The sequence below is a fragment of the Schistocerca nitens genome, chromosome 1 (assembly GCF_023898315.1).
Source record: "Schistocerca nitens isolate TAMUIC-IGC-003100 chromosome 1, iqSchNite1.1, whole genome shotgun sequence".
NCBI lineage: Eukaryota > Metazoa > Arthropoda > Insecta > Orthoptera > Acrididae > Schistocerca > Schistocerca nitens.
The window spans coordinates 458,669,459-458,686,583 of NC_064614.1; the positions used below are offsets into that span (position 1 = coordinate 458,669,459).

The following is a 17,125-nucleotide window of genomic DNA, read 5'->3' on the forward strand; positions in this document are numbered from 1 at the left end:
GGGTGAGTCACCTAACGTTAACGCTGGATATATTTCGTAAACCACATTAAATACTGACGAACCGATTCCACAGACCGAACGTGAGGAAAGGGGCTAGTGTAATTGTTTAATACAAACCATACAAAAATGCACGGAAGTATGTTTTTTAACACAAACCTACGTTTTTTTAAATTGAACCACGTTAGTTTTGTTAGCACATCTGAACATATAAACAAATACGTAATCAGTGCCGTTTGTTGCATTGTAAAATGTTAATTACATCCGGAGATATTGTAACCTAAAGTTGACGCTTGGAACCTCCGACGTTCTGTTGCGTGTTGTAACAAACACGGGCCAAGGTCGGCGAGCAGCATCTGCAGGGACATGTTTACGATGACGACCGTGTTTACGAGTGTGGCTGTAGTGCACTGTTGTGGTTTGGTCTAGCTGTCTTAGTGTCCGCATGTAGCGCTTGCTGCTATTGTTATTCTGCATTCGTCTCCGCACGCAGACCAACTGTAGTACACCGTGTTACCAGACGTCTGCGATAGTGTAGTGTTGTAGGAACTGTGACCATGGTGTATTCGAACTCTGAAAAGGCGAAGATGGTACTCATCTATGGCGAGTGTCGACGAAATGCAGCTGAAGACTGCAGGGTGTATGCAGAACGGTACCCGGACAGAGAACATCCAACGTGCCGCACATTGCAAAACATCTACCGCCAACTGTATGCAACAGGTATGGTCGTAGCACGCAAACGGGTCCGTAACAGGTCCGTCACACGAGAAGCGGGTGCAGTTGGTGTGTTAGCTGCTGTTGCCATGAACCCACACATGAGTACACGGGACACTGCGAGAGCCGGTGGACTGAGTCAAAGTAGTGTCATGCGCATACTGCATCGTCACCGCTTTCACCCGTTTCATGTGTCGCTACATCAGCAATTACATGGTGATGACTTTAATCATCAAGTGCAATTCTGTCAATGGGCGTTAACAGAGAATGCGTTGCGGTTCTACCTGTTTACCGATGAAGCGGATTTAACAAACCACGGGGCAGTGAATCTACGGAACATGCATTACGTGGACAGACAGGTAGAGCAACAGCGACCGTGGACTATAAATGTATGGTGCGGAATCATTGGCAACCACCTCATTGGTCCTCACTTCATTGCAGGGGCCCAAACAGCTGCAACATACATCGCGTTTCTACAGAATGATCTGCCAACGTTGCTCGAAAATGTCCCACTGGAAACGCGTCGACGTATGTGGTATCAGCATGATGGTGCACCTGCACATTCCGCAATTAACACTAGGCTGACCCTTGACAGGATGTTCGACGGGCGTTTCATAGGACGTGTAGGACGCATAAATTGGCCAGCCCGTTCTCCTGATCTTACACCTCTGGACTTCTTTCTGTGGGGTACGTTAAAGGAGAATGTGTACCGTGATGTGCCTACAACCCCAGAGGATATGAAACAACGTATTGTGGCAGCCTGCGGCGACATTACACCAGATGTACTGCGGCGTGTACGGCATTCATTACTCCAGAGATTGCAATTGTGTGCAGCAAATGATGGCCACCACATTGAACATCTATTGGCCTGACATGTCGGGACACACTCTATTCCACTCCGTGATTGAAAACGGAAACCACGCGTGTACGTGTACCTCACCCCTCATGGTAATGTACATGTGCGTCAGTGAAAAAGACCAATAAAAAGGTGTTAGCATGTGGACGTAATGTGCTGTTCCAGTCTCTTCTGTACCTAAGGTCCATCACCGTTCCCTTTGGATCCCTACGTAATTCGGTGCTCTCCGATACACACGATCGAACAGCGGAGGAGTGGCACTCAAGCGTCAACTTTAGGTTACAATATCTCCGGATGAAATTAACATTTTGGCACTGATTACGTATTTGTTTATATGTTAGGGTGTGCTAACAAAACAAACGGGGTTCCATTTAAAAAAAAACGTAGGTTTGTGTTAAAAAACATACTTCCGTGTATTTTTTTATGGTTTGTATTAACCAATTACACTAGCCCCTCTCCTCACGTTCGGTCTGTGGAATCGATTCGTGAGGATTTGATGTGGTTTAAGAAATATATCCAGCGGTAATGTTAGGTGACTCACCCTGTATATACTAAGATGGTATCTGTTCTTTCGATCGGGGCACACATTTTCGTCTGTCCCCGTTGACGTATCTCAACTCCTGTAAGCAGCTAAGGGTGTTCATTTCATTGTAATTTCATTCTAACGAGCTGCATGGTCACCGATGGTATCTGTTCTTTCGGACATCGATGGTATCTGTTCTGTCCGAAAGAACAGATACCATCTTCGTATATATTAATGTTATTTATTTTTCTCCGAGAAATCTTACCGGACGACGCCGTCATTTCAAAAATGGTTCAAATGGCTCTGAGCACTATGGGACTCAACTGCTGTGGTCATAAGTCCCCTAGAACTTAGAACTACTTAAACCTAACTAACCTAAGGACATCAGACACATCCATGCCCGAGGCAGGATTCGAACCTGCGACCGTAGCAGTCGCACGGTTCCGGACTGCGCGCCTAGAACCGCGAGACCGCCGCGGCCGGCTACGCCGTCATTTCTCCCACCATGCTGGAAGCTGCAAGATATCAGAGGAGACATTGTAAAGTGCTCTGGAATGTAACGAGAGCACGGTACTACTGTAGTTTAGCGGCGCCGCTTGCGAGCGTGGCGCTGAAGTGTAGTGTTGCGGTTTGCAGACCCGTGCCTGCGCGAGGGCGCGTGCGGGCCGAACGCGGAGTGCCGGTGCGTGGACCACGCGACGGAGTGCCGGTGCCCGGCGGGCTTCGCGGGCAGCCCGGCGCCCCAGCAGGGCTGCGTGCGCCAGCCGGCCGCGTGCCACGCGCCCGGCGACTGCCCCGCGCCCGGCTACGCCTGCTCGCCCGCCGGCCTCTGCGTGTGGCCGTGCGACCGCGGCTGCGCGCTCGGCGAGCGCTGCGGCGAGCTGGGACACTGCGTGCGCGTCTGCCACGCCGCCAGCAACTGCCTGCCCGCCGAGATCTGCGACGAGGGCGTCTGCCGGCCAGGCTGCGCCACCGACCAGGACTGCTCACTCGGACAAGTCTGCCTCCGCGGAAAGTGCAGGTGCGTACCTCCGGCGCTCCTATCCGAGCCCTTGTTACTCGTACGACCTCTTCAATGTCTCAATCTCAATATGCTGCGTTCCCAGATACCACTGAATACTGCCGAGAGAGAGACTCCTCTCTAACCAAAGGAGGGTTCTTCCACCGTATTTACATCTATATTTATACTCTGAAAGCCACCCAACGGTGTGTGGCGGAGGGCACTTTACGTGCCACTGTCATTACCTCCCTTTCCTATTCCAGTCTCGTATGGTTCACGGGAAAAACGACTGCCGGAAAGCTCCGCGAGCGCTCGAAATGGATCAATGTAGTTTATTCACAAACAAGCGCAACTTCTAGACAAAAATTCACTATACTGAGTATTCACAAGCGATTGAAACCTCTCCATAACTGTCTATTCCCTGCGTCGTCTCCCGCTTTGAGAATTACTTTTTCTACCTCCTCGATTTTTCTGTTCTGCAGCATCTTCAGGTCCCAAGATACATGGGGCGATCAAAAAGTTTCAGTTTGAAGGCGTTGCTGCAGCTTGTATCCAACGTTGTGTTGTCTCCGACGTGGGTACACAAGCTTCGACATTTAGGCAAGGAATAAGTGTGGCATTCGTATCTTTCCGACGTGCATGCGGTAAAAAGGGAAACGTGGACTATGGCGACGTTGTTGCCAAATGCAGAACCAACCTGCTGTTCTTCTTTTCTTGGCTGCCGGAGGACTCCATCGGAGAATGAAGAACGTGTATGGGGCAGCAAGTCATTTGTGGAATGGGGCGCCAAGGGTGCTGCTGCTTCACGATAACTCGCGTCGCGATATCGCAAATGTCGTAAAGCAGAAACCGAAATGGGAGACACTCGAGAACTCTCCCTATAGCCCTAATCTCTTACCATGCGTTTATCACACCTTTGGTCCCTTAGAAAAAGGCATCGAAGGGTTGATGATACCTGTCGGACTAGGATGAGCAGCAACTAGTTACGAACTTCTCCAAGCAGTAGGACACGGTGTTTTACCAAACGGGTATCTTCAATCTGGTGCATCGGTGGGATGATTACCTCAATGCTCACGGCGATTCTGCCTGACTGGCGTACCGATTCTGGACTATACGGCCTTCGAACAGAAACTTTTTGATCGACCCTTGTAACTTTTTCCGGATCTCGTAGTATACGTCCCAGTAACATGTCTCCTCTCCCACAAACTTTTCAATTTGTGCGTCCCTGTAAGAAATCTCTCCAGCGCCCATCTCCCTCGCCGCCTCTCCCACTGTTGCCCGCGCAGTGGCGTGCGCACTCGAAAGAGCACTCGGTGGCAGGTGCGGCGTGGGCTTCACGTCGGGCCCGGCCGGCGGCTGCGTGGACGTGGACGAGTGCGAGGATGCGCCGTGCCACCACAGCGCCGAGTGCGTCAACACGGCGGGCTCGTTCCGCTGCCAGTGCCCGGCCGGCAGCGTGGGCGACCCCTTCCTCGAGCCCGGCTGCCGCGCGCCCGGCTCCTGCGACGACAGCGCCGACTGCGCCGACAACCTGGCGTGCCAGGCCGGCCGCTGCTCCGACCCCTGCGCCGCCGCCCCCTGCGGGCCGTCCGCGCTCTGCAACGTGTTCGACCACGCCGCCGTCTGCAGCTGCCCGCCGGGGCACCTCGGCGACCCCACCGACTCTGACGTCGGCTGCTTCAAGGTCGAGTGCACCACCAGCGAGGACTGCGCCCGTGACAAGACCTGCGACCAGCGCAGCTACAAGTGTATCGGTGAGTTGCCGCACCTTCTGCACGCCTACCTTTCCCTCAGAATTATCTGATTTTCTTTTGTGCTGACTTGTATAATGAAACGGGTATCCTGTATTGGTTATTATATGGGGAAGTACCTAACAGAACTGCGTAACAGTTGAAATAACATTTTGTAACTGGTTTCGGTCGGTTTTTGACCATCTTCATACCATAGTGGTAGGCGGTGGCGGTAAATGGAGCGGGGCTTCTAACTCCACGAATGTCAACACCCACTCCATTCACCGTCACCGCCTATCATCGAGGTATAAGAGTCTGACGATGGTCAAAAACTGACAGAAATTGGTTACCGGCCAAATAAATGTTTTTCTGGTCGACACAGTTTGTGTGGATTTTTAAAGTACTTTTTGCCATATCGCTATTCTCTACGAGAAATGTTGTCAAGAATTATTGATAACGTTTTCTGTTTATCTCCCCTGACTACCGGCCAATCTGCAGTCTTGTCTGCCTTGACCTGCACCATTGCGTCGACTTTACTGTTTATTGTTGGCCGTTACTTTGCGTAGTTAAAAATTGTAGTACTGAGATCGGAATTTGTAACACGGAGATCTGAATGGGGGAACCACTTTACCACCGGAATATTTTACCTAGCTGTAAACCGTCATGTCATTTTGGAAGAAATGTACTGATCACATGGCATTGTTGACCAGGAGTAGGTCGGCCAACTGGTATTTTCTATTGACGCCATTTCGGCGACTTGCGCGTCATTGATGATGATGATGATGATGATGATGGTGATGATGATGATGATGACAGCACGACACCTAGTCCCCGAGCTGAGAAAATCTGCTACATGACCGAGAATCGAACATGCAACCCCAGTGCCTAGAAGGCAGCAAAGCTTATCGCTTGACCATGAGCTGCGAACATTTTTGGAGAAGAATGCATCTACTGAGGATAGATAATATATTGGTTTCCTGTTACCTTCTAATTGCAGTATTAGAGCCGTTAAATTTGTCCCCAACATCCGTGCAGGTAGCATCGCAATTACTGCACCAAACCCCTTCATTTCTGCAGCCTTTGACTACTAGCGATAACGTACCTTCCACCAGTATAACGATGCTCTGTACACCAATCCTAACAGAGAGGGCTACTCCTTCGAACTCCATGGTGATTGCCTGGCGCCATTGGCCCCATTGACTGGTGTAGTCTTCGCCGTTACTCTCGCCAGATCCCCTTGCAAGATACTACCAGTGAACGTTTTTTAAGGTGTTACCAATCATTTCACCTTAATCGCGGATGACGACAGCTTTTGGCATTGTAAGGGGAAAGTCTAGTTGGCGGGGCTGTTATTGGCTACCGCAGAGTTACACAAAAACTTACCTGAGAAAGTAAGATTAAAGTTGTCTGCAACATGTAAATTATACAAAACAAAGGCCTCCTGCTCCATTAGCAGCGCCTCAAAATCGATCAGTGGAGTAAATCTAGAAAAAAGCATAACTTCTAGAGAAATATTGGCTGTACCGAATATCAACAAAGGGACAGAATCTGCATTCCATCTGGGGATCGAGAGAGTGAACACCCACCTTTCGGGAACTCCAGTATATTTGTTTTTGCAGGCCTTAGCGCCACCAGTAGATATCTCGATATCGTGACTACTTGATGTATTCCATAGATGGAACTGTCTCACAACACCGGCTTTCTAGAAGTTTCGTAGCTGCTACGTTACACTCAGTGGTATTTGCAATCAGATGAAACTAGTGGTCTTGCTCTCGTCGTGTCATAGACCCGTAACTGCATAAAAATGATATGTCTGAGATGTATTCATACCTAAGGAAGATGGTACGTATCGCTTGTACGTCGTGGGTGAATACGGAAATTCAACACCATTATGCATTCTAATTTCTGTTTACTGTATCATCATGTTTCCCCTCATTCACACTTGCTATAACTGTTTACACTTGCTAGAGTTCAACAATAATCATGTATTCTTCTATCATTATCGAAGAAGTCCGCCACCGGTAGCTGAGTGGTCAGCGCGACAGACTAATGAGATTTTCACTCTGCAGCGGAGTGTGCGCTGATATGAAACTTCCTGGCAGATTAAAACTGTGTGCCGGACCGAGACTCGAACTCGGGACCTTTGCCTTTCCGGGCAATTGCTCTACCAACTGAGCTACCCAAGCACGACTCACGCCCCGTCCTCACAGCTTTACTTCTGCCAGTACCTCGTCTCCCACCTTCCAAACTTCACAGAAGCTCGCCTGCGAACCTTGCAGAACTATCACTCCTGAAAGAAAGGATATTGCGGAGGTATGGCTTAGCCTCAGCCTGGGGGATGTTTCCAGACTGAGATTTGACAGACTGTCAATCCTAAGGGCCCCGGTTCGATTCCCGGCTGGGTCGGAGATTTTCTCCGCTCAGGGACTGGGTGTTGTGTTGTCCTGAACATCATCATTTCATCCCCATCGACGCGGAAGTCGGCGAAGTGGCGTCAAAACGAAAGACTTGCACCAGGCGAGCGGTCTACCCGACGGGAGGCCCTCGTCACACGACATTCTTCCATTATCGAAGAATAAATTTATTCCCAATTTCTTCTTTTCGATGCTGGGACATGGTTATTTTTACTGAAAGTCAGCTACATTCTCTTATCGACACTTAACTGTCTGATTTGGAAGCAGTTCTGAAGTTGTAAAATTGTGGTTTTCTTTTCTTTGGGGCAGATCCGTGCGACCAAGTCAATTGCGGCAGAGGATCTTGCAAAGTTCAAAACCACGAAGCCACGTGTTCCTGCTTTGAGGGCTACACCCTGCTCAACGGAAAGTGCGCCGACGTCGACGAGTGCGCCTCGAGCCCGTGCCACAGCACAGCCGTGTGAGTAGCCCAGCTTCAGAGTGTGCGGTACGCAGTGTGGCAGAGTGAGAAGTGTGCGTGACGCGCGTGTGTGTGCCGCAGGTGCCGGAACGCGCCGGGCAGCTTCTCGTGCGAGTGCGCGGACGGGCTGGTGGGCGACCCGGTGCGCGGCGGCTGCCGCAAGCCCGGCGAGTGCCTCGGCGACGCCGACTGCCCCAGCAGCGCCGCCTGCGTCGACAACCGCTGCCGCAGCCCGTGCGAGGCGGCCGCGCCCGTCTGCGGCGCCAACGCCGAGTGCCTCGTGCAGGACCACCTGCCGCTCTGCCGCTGCCCCCAGCAGACCAGGGGCGACCCCAAGGTACGCGTTTCGGTCGCTGCCTCACGTCTTCATCATCAAAAACAACCAACGATAACGTCGTGTTTTTAAGAATAACACTGTTTAAACCGCGTAATGTATTTTTTTATTTATTACATTATTGACATGTTTCGACTACTGCCATCATTAGTTACAAAACTTACAATTTCTGAAACAAAGTTCGTTCCCAAGTTCTAACGACGACAGCACCTGAAACACGTCAAGTATGTAATAAATAAAAGATACAATACCAATCTTGACATTATTACTCGCAAAAGTTCATAACGATCGCAAACTCATCTAAGAATCTTACTGTATGTCTTTTATTGGCAATATAACATGGTTCACTAACCGCACAAGAGCGTCAGTAGATTTGTCAGAAGACGAAGCTGGAAGCTGACACTGATCTGACACAGCTGACATACCAAGTGTGCCTTATTCATAGAGGTGGACATATACATTTGAATCTTTTTGTTCTACAGACGAACACGTTTAGTGCGCTGGGTTCTTTCTAATGAAGCAGAACGTGCACAATGATTTTTAGAAAGCTATACAAATTTAAATACACTGGCTTGTTTTGCCAACCGTTTCTTTCCCTCAGAAAACGACGTTACTCATGTAACACCTATCACAGAACTTCACCTCCTTAATTAAACATTTTGCGTATTATTTCATTTAAGTATAAGGTATATCTAGAATTATAATATGCGTGCATAAGTCTTTCTGCGTCAAATCTCAACAGAAAGGGTATTGTGGCTCATAAGAGTCAATCTGATTTTAGTACTCCCTATCGCTTATGATGTTTAACAACAGTGAGGTGTACTATACATGCAGTGGCTCTTCAGTAATATATCAAACTCTTCTTCGTCACTTATACTCAAAATATGTAATACTATAAGAAAGAGAAATGTCGTCATTTGACAGATAGTTTGTAACCTATCAAAAGATTCCAATAACATGCGACTGGTGATACATATTTCATAAACACGAAGTGCTTGGTCATCGTAATATCTGGTTTGGCTGGACCCTTTACAGCCACACAAATATCTGTTTTGAATCTGCTTGTTTTATAATAACACTAGCCTTTTCCCCTTGGCTTTGTTCGCAAACGTATTCGGCACATATACTGCACACATCACCTCTTCCTCCCCCTGTCTCTCTGCTCCCTCATTCCCCCACTTCTATCGTGCATCTCATCTTTCCAGTGCTCTCTGTCCATCTCCTTGTTCCACCTCTTTGTCCATCTCTTCTACTCCCCCTCTCCAACTATATCTTATACCCCTCCTTCTATCCTCATCCCCTCCCTCTCTCTCTCTAACCACGTCCCCTTCCACCTCTCTCTGTCCATCCCTTCCTCTCTCCTCTCTCTATCTTCTCCAACCCCTGTCTATGTCGCCTCTTTCTCTACACTCGCTCTGTCCATCTCCTCCTGCTCCCAGCCCCCCCCCCCTCTCTCTCTCTCTCTCTGCCCCTCGACATCCAACTCTCTGGCCATTTACTCCACCCAGTCCTCTACGTCCAACAGCTAGTCCACACTCTCTCTCTCCCTCCCATCTCTAACCATCTCATCATTTTACCAGCTGTGCCTATCTCAACTGTAGCCCCTGAAAAACAGGTTGATAAGGCAGGCTGATACTACCACAACCCCGGCGGGGTCAGGGATTTTCTCTGCCTCGTGATGACTGGGTGTTGTGTGTTGTCCTTAGGTTAGTTAGGTTTAAGTAGTTCTAAGTTCTGGGGGACTGATGACCATAGATGTTAAGTCCCATAGTGCTCAGAGCCATATTTTTACTACTACAACACGACACACCTGTTGTGCAGGACACTCCACACGTCAAATGTAAAATTGTTTCTTTCCCCTGACATATAGGCTGCGTCGCAAAGTAAGTTGACAAGGAAGGCGAATACCATTCCCACACAAAACACCTGGTGAGGTAGGAGGTTATAAACCACACACTTCTGATACTCGTGAAGTTTGCTGTTTGTGTGCCAAATTTAGTTGAAATCTATACAGAGGTTAAGGTAGGGATGCCAGACATATATCACTACATACTTTGATTTTTTGCACATTTGATTTGTATGTTGTTTCCATCCTACGATCTTATTTTTTCATGTACTTTAGGTCTATGAAGTAAAGGTAACTGTTGATCAGTAATTTGCCATTCCTTATAACAAACATCATACTAAAATAGTACCCCATATAAGAGTACTTATGATGACCGAAAATCATACACAGAAATAAAATCAGCACAATTCAGATATTTAGAACTCGCACTTAAAGAATGGCATATGTGGTCCCGAATACAAGTCCACTAATGGTTGAGAGTACCGCTTCAATTGGCTTCGCTGTAGCGGGTCTGTTTGAAGGACACTACCTGTGAAGTAAGAGAAGGGGAGTAGTAGAACGGGCAAAAATGGTTTGAGTTTACACTGCACTTGCAGCTACTGAAGCAGGAAGATGATACGTTGAGCCGCTTGTTGAAGCTGTTACACTAGGAGTATCTCGGCTTGCGCAGGTGGAGTGCGTGAAGCTGGAGTGCTCCGAGAACGCCGACTGCCCGGCGTCCCGCGCTTGTGTGGACTCTCGCTGCGTGGACCCCTGCTCGGTGGCGAGCGTGTGCGGCGCGCAGGCCGACTGCGTGGCCGACAACCACGCGGGTGTCTGCTCGTGCCGGCCCGGCACCACCGGCGACCCGCGCCTCGGCTGCGTCGACCTCCAGTACTGCGCCAGCGACGCCCAGTGCGCCGCCGGCGCCGCCTGCAACAACGGACTCTGCAAGTGTGAGTATCACGTCTGCCGAGCGCACTCTGCATTAGGTCATACTGGTATCCCTCATAACATTTCGGCAAATTCTGCGGGCTGCAGTTGGAGGTTTGTTCGCTACCTGGACTCTTTACAGAGACTCTGCGAGCAACGCATTTCTCTACGAGGGGTGGTCATGAAGCTTTAACCGTAATCTCGAAAAAATATTTATTTATTTTTTTGTTTGCAAGTGTATGCCTGCAGTCCTGCGACACAGTGAAACTAGCGCCCTTAACACCTTAGGACGCCAATGGGTGCCATCACTAGGAACATGTACCTACAAACAAAAGAAAATATTAATTAGCAATTTAATTTTTTGATCTGATAATTAAAACTCTATGTCCCTCGTAAAACGGTCGCACCGCAGCATCCGAAGAAGACTAGGCTCAGGTGTTAAAATATTGTGCCATAAAATGGTTACAAAAATCCGGCTAAACAATTGGAAATGTCTTCTACTTTGCACTTTTTCCAATACTAACATTACTATCGAAGTTCCTAATGCTAAAATAATTTTTGACCTTTTAGCGTTACTGAAATCTGTTGCGTTAAGAACGTAGGTATAGACAGACTGAAACCCATTATTTGAGTGACGACTAATTATCTCACTTTCAGACTAAAGGGATGCTGATTTTAGAGATTATTCACAAATCATGCATTACATCTTGGGTAGTTCCGTATTTACATATGTCTGCCAGTCGCGTAGGAAAGGTATGCAGAAAACCAGTGGTACTTGGAGAGACAGAGTGAATAAGGAATTAGTTTTCTACTACTCTGCGCGACGTGCATTGCACATTTCATACGATGCAATGGAAAAAAGAAGAATAAAAACGTTCTTTCAAAATCGTTAGCATAAATCTTAGTGATAGCCCAGTGGAATTCAGTCTTATGAAACATTAGAGGAGAATAAAGTATCTCCTAATCCGATAATATAATTTCACCTAATCATTCATAACAACGGAAATACATAAGCGTTTTTCGCTGTGCACATATAATAGAGGTATACTCCTTAACATGAAACACTAACGAAACAAGAAGGACTACACCGTAGTTTTTCGGCACAAACACATATCACACAGGTAGGGCAGCAAGGCGTGTCGTTACATTTTGATTTTGCCCATCTCTTCGAGCTAGACCCCCTAGCATTGTTACTGTCTTTTTATTGGTCTTAATAAAGCTCTCACGTAAAATTGTGTATCAACGATCGGTATGGGAGTAGACAATCGCACGAATATCAGAATTAGTCAGATTGGAATTGCATTATCAACGTGAATGAGCTTCCGTTTGTCGTGTACATATATTTGTTGTTCCTGCGTGATTTTTCTCGAACCGAGGGGAAAGCTAGGCTGCTTTCTTATTTATATTTTGCTTCCATAAACAGTTAAAAGCCACAGACACAGCTAACAGAAGCTGAGAATATATGGGCTTTCTCAACAGTAATACTTGTATACTGAATCATTTCAGGACTTTATCGTTTATATGATTCCCGTAAAATCAGCAACGACGTTCATTGTTCACAAGGAAATCTTCAGTGTTCGGCAGAGAATACTGACTGGCATTTTTTCCCTTTGTTCCGCAGCACAATGTACTTCGGCCCGCGAATGCCTCACGGACCAGCTGTGTATACAAGGTGTGTGCCAGCCCACATGTAAGGCCAACTCCGACTGCCCGGAGAAACAACTGTGCCAGAACAGCATCTGCATACAAGAGGTGCGCTGCCGAGCTGACAGCGACTGCGCGGACAACGAGAAGTGTATGGAGAACGCCCTCGGACAGGTAAGCAAGCTCCTGCCTTAGTGTTCCACGTCTGTATAAGCCAGCGGCAGGCTGTAGACCACCTCCTCACTGTACAAAATGCTGTGCTTCCGCTAATGCCACTCCCAGTTCTTACCGAACACGCACTTCAATCCCTTCAACGCAGAACACACGACTGAATACGCCATTGTATATCAAGTAAACCACAAAAAGGTAAGTTAAATGAGCTTGCTATCTGGGAAGCGCGCACATGTAACAACGTTCCGCAGTGGTATAATTAATGTTTTAAAAGAAAGAAAGGACGAGACACAGTTGTTCGTAATTGCAGATCCTATCTCGCTATCGCAATTGGATTTTAGCGCTGAATAGACAGAAAGAGCAAGAACACTTTGACAAATTACAATAAATGGGGAATACTACCTTAAGGCATCCGGACTTTTCAGATGAGCAGTTTCAAACAGTAAATTATACATGTCGTCCCACACTAAGGTCATTGCGAAACAGTAGTGGCGCATTGTCAGAAGAAAGTACGTATTCTGTTTTTCCCGCAGAGTTCTACTGCGTTATGATTAAAAGGTGCATCATAGCGTGCGAGTGAAATAACGCGGCAACTGGAAAAGTACGGTATACCAAAGTTGAAGTATGCAGAACAGTACAATTCTTGCGCGCGAAACATTTCACTTGCACAGAGATTTACAGTAATATTTGGCGGTGTATGGACCAAGTGCAATGTCGCTTTTAGTTGTAGTGACATGGTGCCAACATTTTGACAAAGTCCGCATAGACGTGGATGATGCTGATCAGGAGCGAAGGTAGTCGACTTCGATCACAGACGACAGTGTCCGAACAGTCGAGGAACCGATTCGCAACAATCGCTAATTCCCCAACGATGAGCTGGTCGCGAATGACCAAGAAGCGAATTCCTAGCGTCGAGGGATTGAACGATTGGTATAGTGTCATTTACCTCTGCTACTTCGTAGAGCTGCATTCAATACAAGTTACTTGTCCTGCCATAATAATGTATGGCTTACTCCTGAAGCCCCCTCGTATTTTATTTATTTTACTTCTTGCATACTTATAGCTTGTGACTAAATGTGTTCCTTCCCTACATCTCGCGTCGACAATTTCTCTTGTCCTGTCAGCAATCAAACATTGGTTCTAACAAAGGTTTTGAACTCTCTTGTCCCAACGACTCACAGTTCTTCCGACCAGCCGATTTGTTTCACCATGCACAGAGTCATCAGTGCACTATCCGCATTATCCACTTTCGTACACACTTTTTACTTGTTCTTTTTATTTATTCGCCATATGCCGTCTAACGATAGTTCTAAGAATGGACAAATCCCTACCATAAAGCAGTGGCGTATAATCGTAGTAAATGCACACCGCATTTCTTTGATGTAACGAAAGGCGCCTTGGAATCTATAGGAGATCCATTTATCTGAAGACGGTACGCACGGGGAGTTGTGTTGCCGCCACCGGAGCCGAGCAGGCCGGTCGAATGGGTGCCGCGTTTCCCTGTTAATGCTGCTCTATGCATTTTTTCGGGCAATGTCATTCCAACGGTGAAACAAACTCACAAGTGTAACAGTGAAGTCCGCGAACGCAACAATGGCAAGAAGGAATTGTTCGATTCCGCAATGAGTGTTTATATACGATTAGTACGTGCGTCCACAGTCCACTCGTATTGTCTCGAGATTGTTTGAACAAAAGTTTCCAAGCGTTGGAGTCCGGAGTCGTAATGCAGTTCACAAAATAGTGAAGCAGTTTCGTGAAACGGGACGCGTTCAAGACAGGAAGTGTAAACGACAACGTACAATGCACATAGAAGCTCATCTCGATGGCGTTGCATACCAATTTTCCCAAAAAGTCTCTTAGACGGCTTTTACAACAAACACAAATTTTTTGCACCTCTGTACAAAGAGCCGCTAAATTAGTTAGGCTAAGGCCCTATAAAGTAACAGTAGTACAAGAACTTAAACCTGGTGATACCGTGCACAAGTTAGGTTTTACGAATGGGCTCTGAACCAAGTGCATAATGGTGATAAGGATCCTTACCTCATTCTGTTTTCAGAGGATGCTTGTTTCCATTTACACGGCGATTTTAATTCCCAAAACTTTAGATGATGATGATGATGATGATGTTTGGTTTGCGGGGCGCTCAACTGCGCGGTTATCAGAGCCCGTACAAATTCCGAACCTTTGCTCAGCCCAGTCTCGATGATGAAATGATGAGGACAACACAAACACGCAGTCATCTCGAGGCAGGTGAAAATCCCTGACCCCGCCGGGAATCGAACCCGGCAAAACTTTTGAGATTGGAGCGTCGGTAGACCTATTCTGCTTCATTGGGAACCCCTTCACGATCAGAAAATAGGACTGTGGTGCGCAGTTAGTGGTGACAGAATAACAGGCTAATTTTTTAATGAGACAATTAACAGTGAAAGATATGCGCAAAACACTTCGTAACCTTGTTTTGTGAACTGAATGAAAGAGGACGAAGCTTCGCGCTTTTTCAACAGAATCCGGCGAGGGTTCATAGGGCCAGTGTTTCTTTGCACGACGTGTTTCATAACAGAGTCATCAGCAAAAGATTATCTAGCCCACTCGAAGTCCCGATTTAAACCCATGCTATTTCTGTTTTTATGGAGCACTAAACGAAAAGGTGTACACAACAAATCTCTACACATTACTGGAACTCAAGGATAATATCTAAGAGTCAGTTAATTCAATTTCTCAAACAGCATTACATCGTGTGACGAATCATTTTTGAGTAGACGTCAGAAATGCGCGGAAAACAATAGCAGGCAGTTGCAACATCTCCTTGCAAGACAGGAGCGACTATTTGCATGTATTTTAAATTTAGTATTGCGATAGTAGACAGGCGACACGGCATTTGATTCGGCGGGAAACGGAGCGCTCACTGCCCGCCGTCTACTGCGCCGTGTGTGCGGTCGTGAGATAAATAGAACACCCTGTATTTCTACATATCCTGTCCAGGACCACACAGAAGCCTACGCTTACCTGAAATGCCCAGAAAATTTCTGAAAAGTTTCCCCGTCAGAAGTGAGGAATGCTACACATAGGCGACACATCTGCACTTCCACGCGACATCGTTTCCGCCGCGCAGTAGGGAAGAAGGGCAAACGGACGCGTGGGTGTTGCAGGCGGAGTGCCGCGACGCGTGCGACGGCTCGGCGGCGTGCGGGCGCAACGCGCAGTGCGTGTCGCAGCGCCACCGGCCCGTGTGCTCGTGCCTGGCGGGCTTCCGCGGAGACCCGCTGGCCGGCTGCCGGCCCGAGGAGTGCCAGGCGGACGCCGACTGCCCGCCCGACCGCCGCTGCGACGACTACTCCTGCAGACCCGCCTGCGCGCCGCCCGCAGCCTCCTGCGGCTCCAACGCGCTCTGCTCCGCCGAGAACCACCGACCCGTGAGTACCTGCTGTATATATATATCTCTCTCTCGCTCTCTCCCAATGAAGCTATCCCTGCCGTAGGTGTAAATGTCACCAATATGATTATTTCACTGTGCAAGATGTCTGCTTTCCCTCAGAAACGCTGCCTGGCTGTGAATATTGGACACTTATTCAGGTGTTGACAGTTGGGACGTAGGCGATGTCAGTTGACGCATAAAAGGACACTTCTATCGACTTCATTTTACTGACACATGTGAGAATAAACTGAACCGCCAGCTGAACGAGTAGTGAGGGAGCAATCTTTAACAAATTATTCCAAAACACTGGTATTTATGTGTAACAGTAAATCTATCAATGGACCGATGACCGTCGCAGTCTGGTCCCTTTAATCCCACAAAATCTGTCAATGCCATGTATAGTATTGGTTAGAAACAGTCTTGGTTGCAATTTTAGTTTTTTATTTTTCAACGACGCGTTTCGCCTTATTTAGGCATCTTCAGGTTATCTTTTCTAGATGGACGCGAGAGGTACCAAGATCTACATAACGCGTAAGCTTACTACCTGAGCTCCCATGTTACTCTGTTACTCGCTCATGTGAACGGGAACACGTTATGCAGATCTTGGTGCCTCTGGCGTCCATCTAGAATAGATTACCTGAAGATGCCTAAATAAGGCGAAACGTGTCGTTGAAAAATAAAAAACTAAAATTGCAACCAAGACTGTTTTTAACCAATACTGTTAAGCACTGGTTTGCTGTATGCCACATATGGATTGGAAGAATTTCTAATGCCATTTATAATATGTTGTGGGGGTAACCACCTGGTGTAGCGGATAATGCAGGGTGCTTCAATGTCTTTCCATCAAGCGTCTAGGGGTGATAGGTCGCTTCAAGGGGAACTGCTTTTGTTAGAGACAAAATGTTCGCTGACATTTCCTGGTGACGTTAAGCGTCCTTTTGTACTGGTTAGGCCCCTGGGAGACTGCAGAGCTTAGGCACTCTGCGGCGTGCGTATGTCTTGCGTGTTGCCTATGATCCAGTTCTCTGCTCAGTTTCAGAGGGGGCAGGCCCAGCAAAATGAAAGTAAGTGATTTCGCATCTAAAATATCTTTCTCCGGTTAGAGACAA

General features: G+C 47.6%; 1 protein-coding gene across 1 annotated transcript in view; it reads left to right on the forward strand.

The window, feature by feature from the left end:
- Positions 1–17,125, forward strand: part of LOC126253539 (uncharacterized) — a 606,491-nt gene that overhangs the window by 251,785 nt on the left and 337,581 nt on the right. Inside the window, exons 30-36 of the mRNA XM_049954972.1 lie at positions 2,727–3,111; positions 4,411–4,844; positions 7,544–7,694; positions 7,776–8,031; positions 10,545–10,809; positions 12,408–12,604; positions 15,751–16,014. Coding sequence (XP_049810929.1) covers positions 2,727–3,111; positions 4,411–4,844; positions 7,544–7,694; positions 7,776–8,031; positions 10,545–10,809; positions 12,408–12,604; positions 15,751–16,014 — 1,952 coding nt within the window. The remainder of the gene's footprint in view (positions 1–2,726; positions 3,112–4,410; positions 4,845–7,543; positions 7,695–7,775; positions 8,032–10,544; positions 10,810–12,407; positions 12,605–15,750; positions 16,015–17,125) is intronic.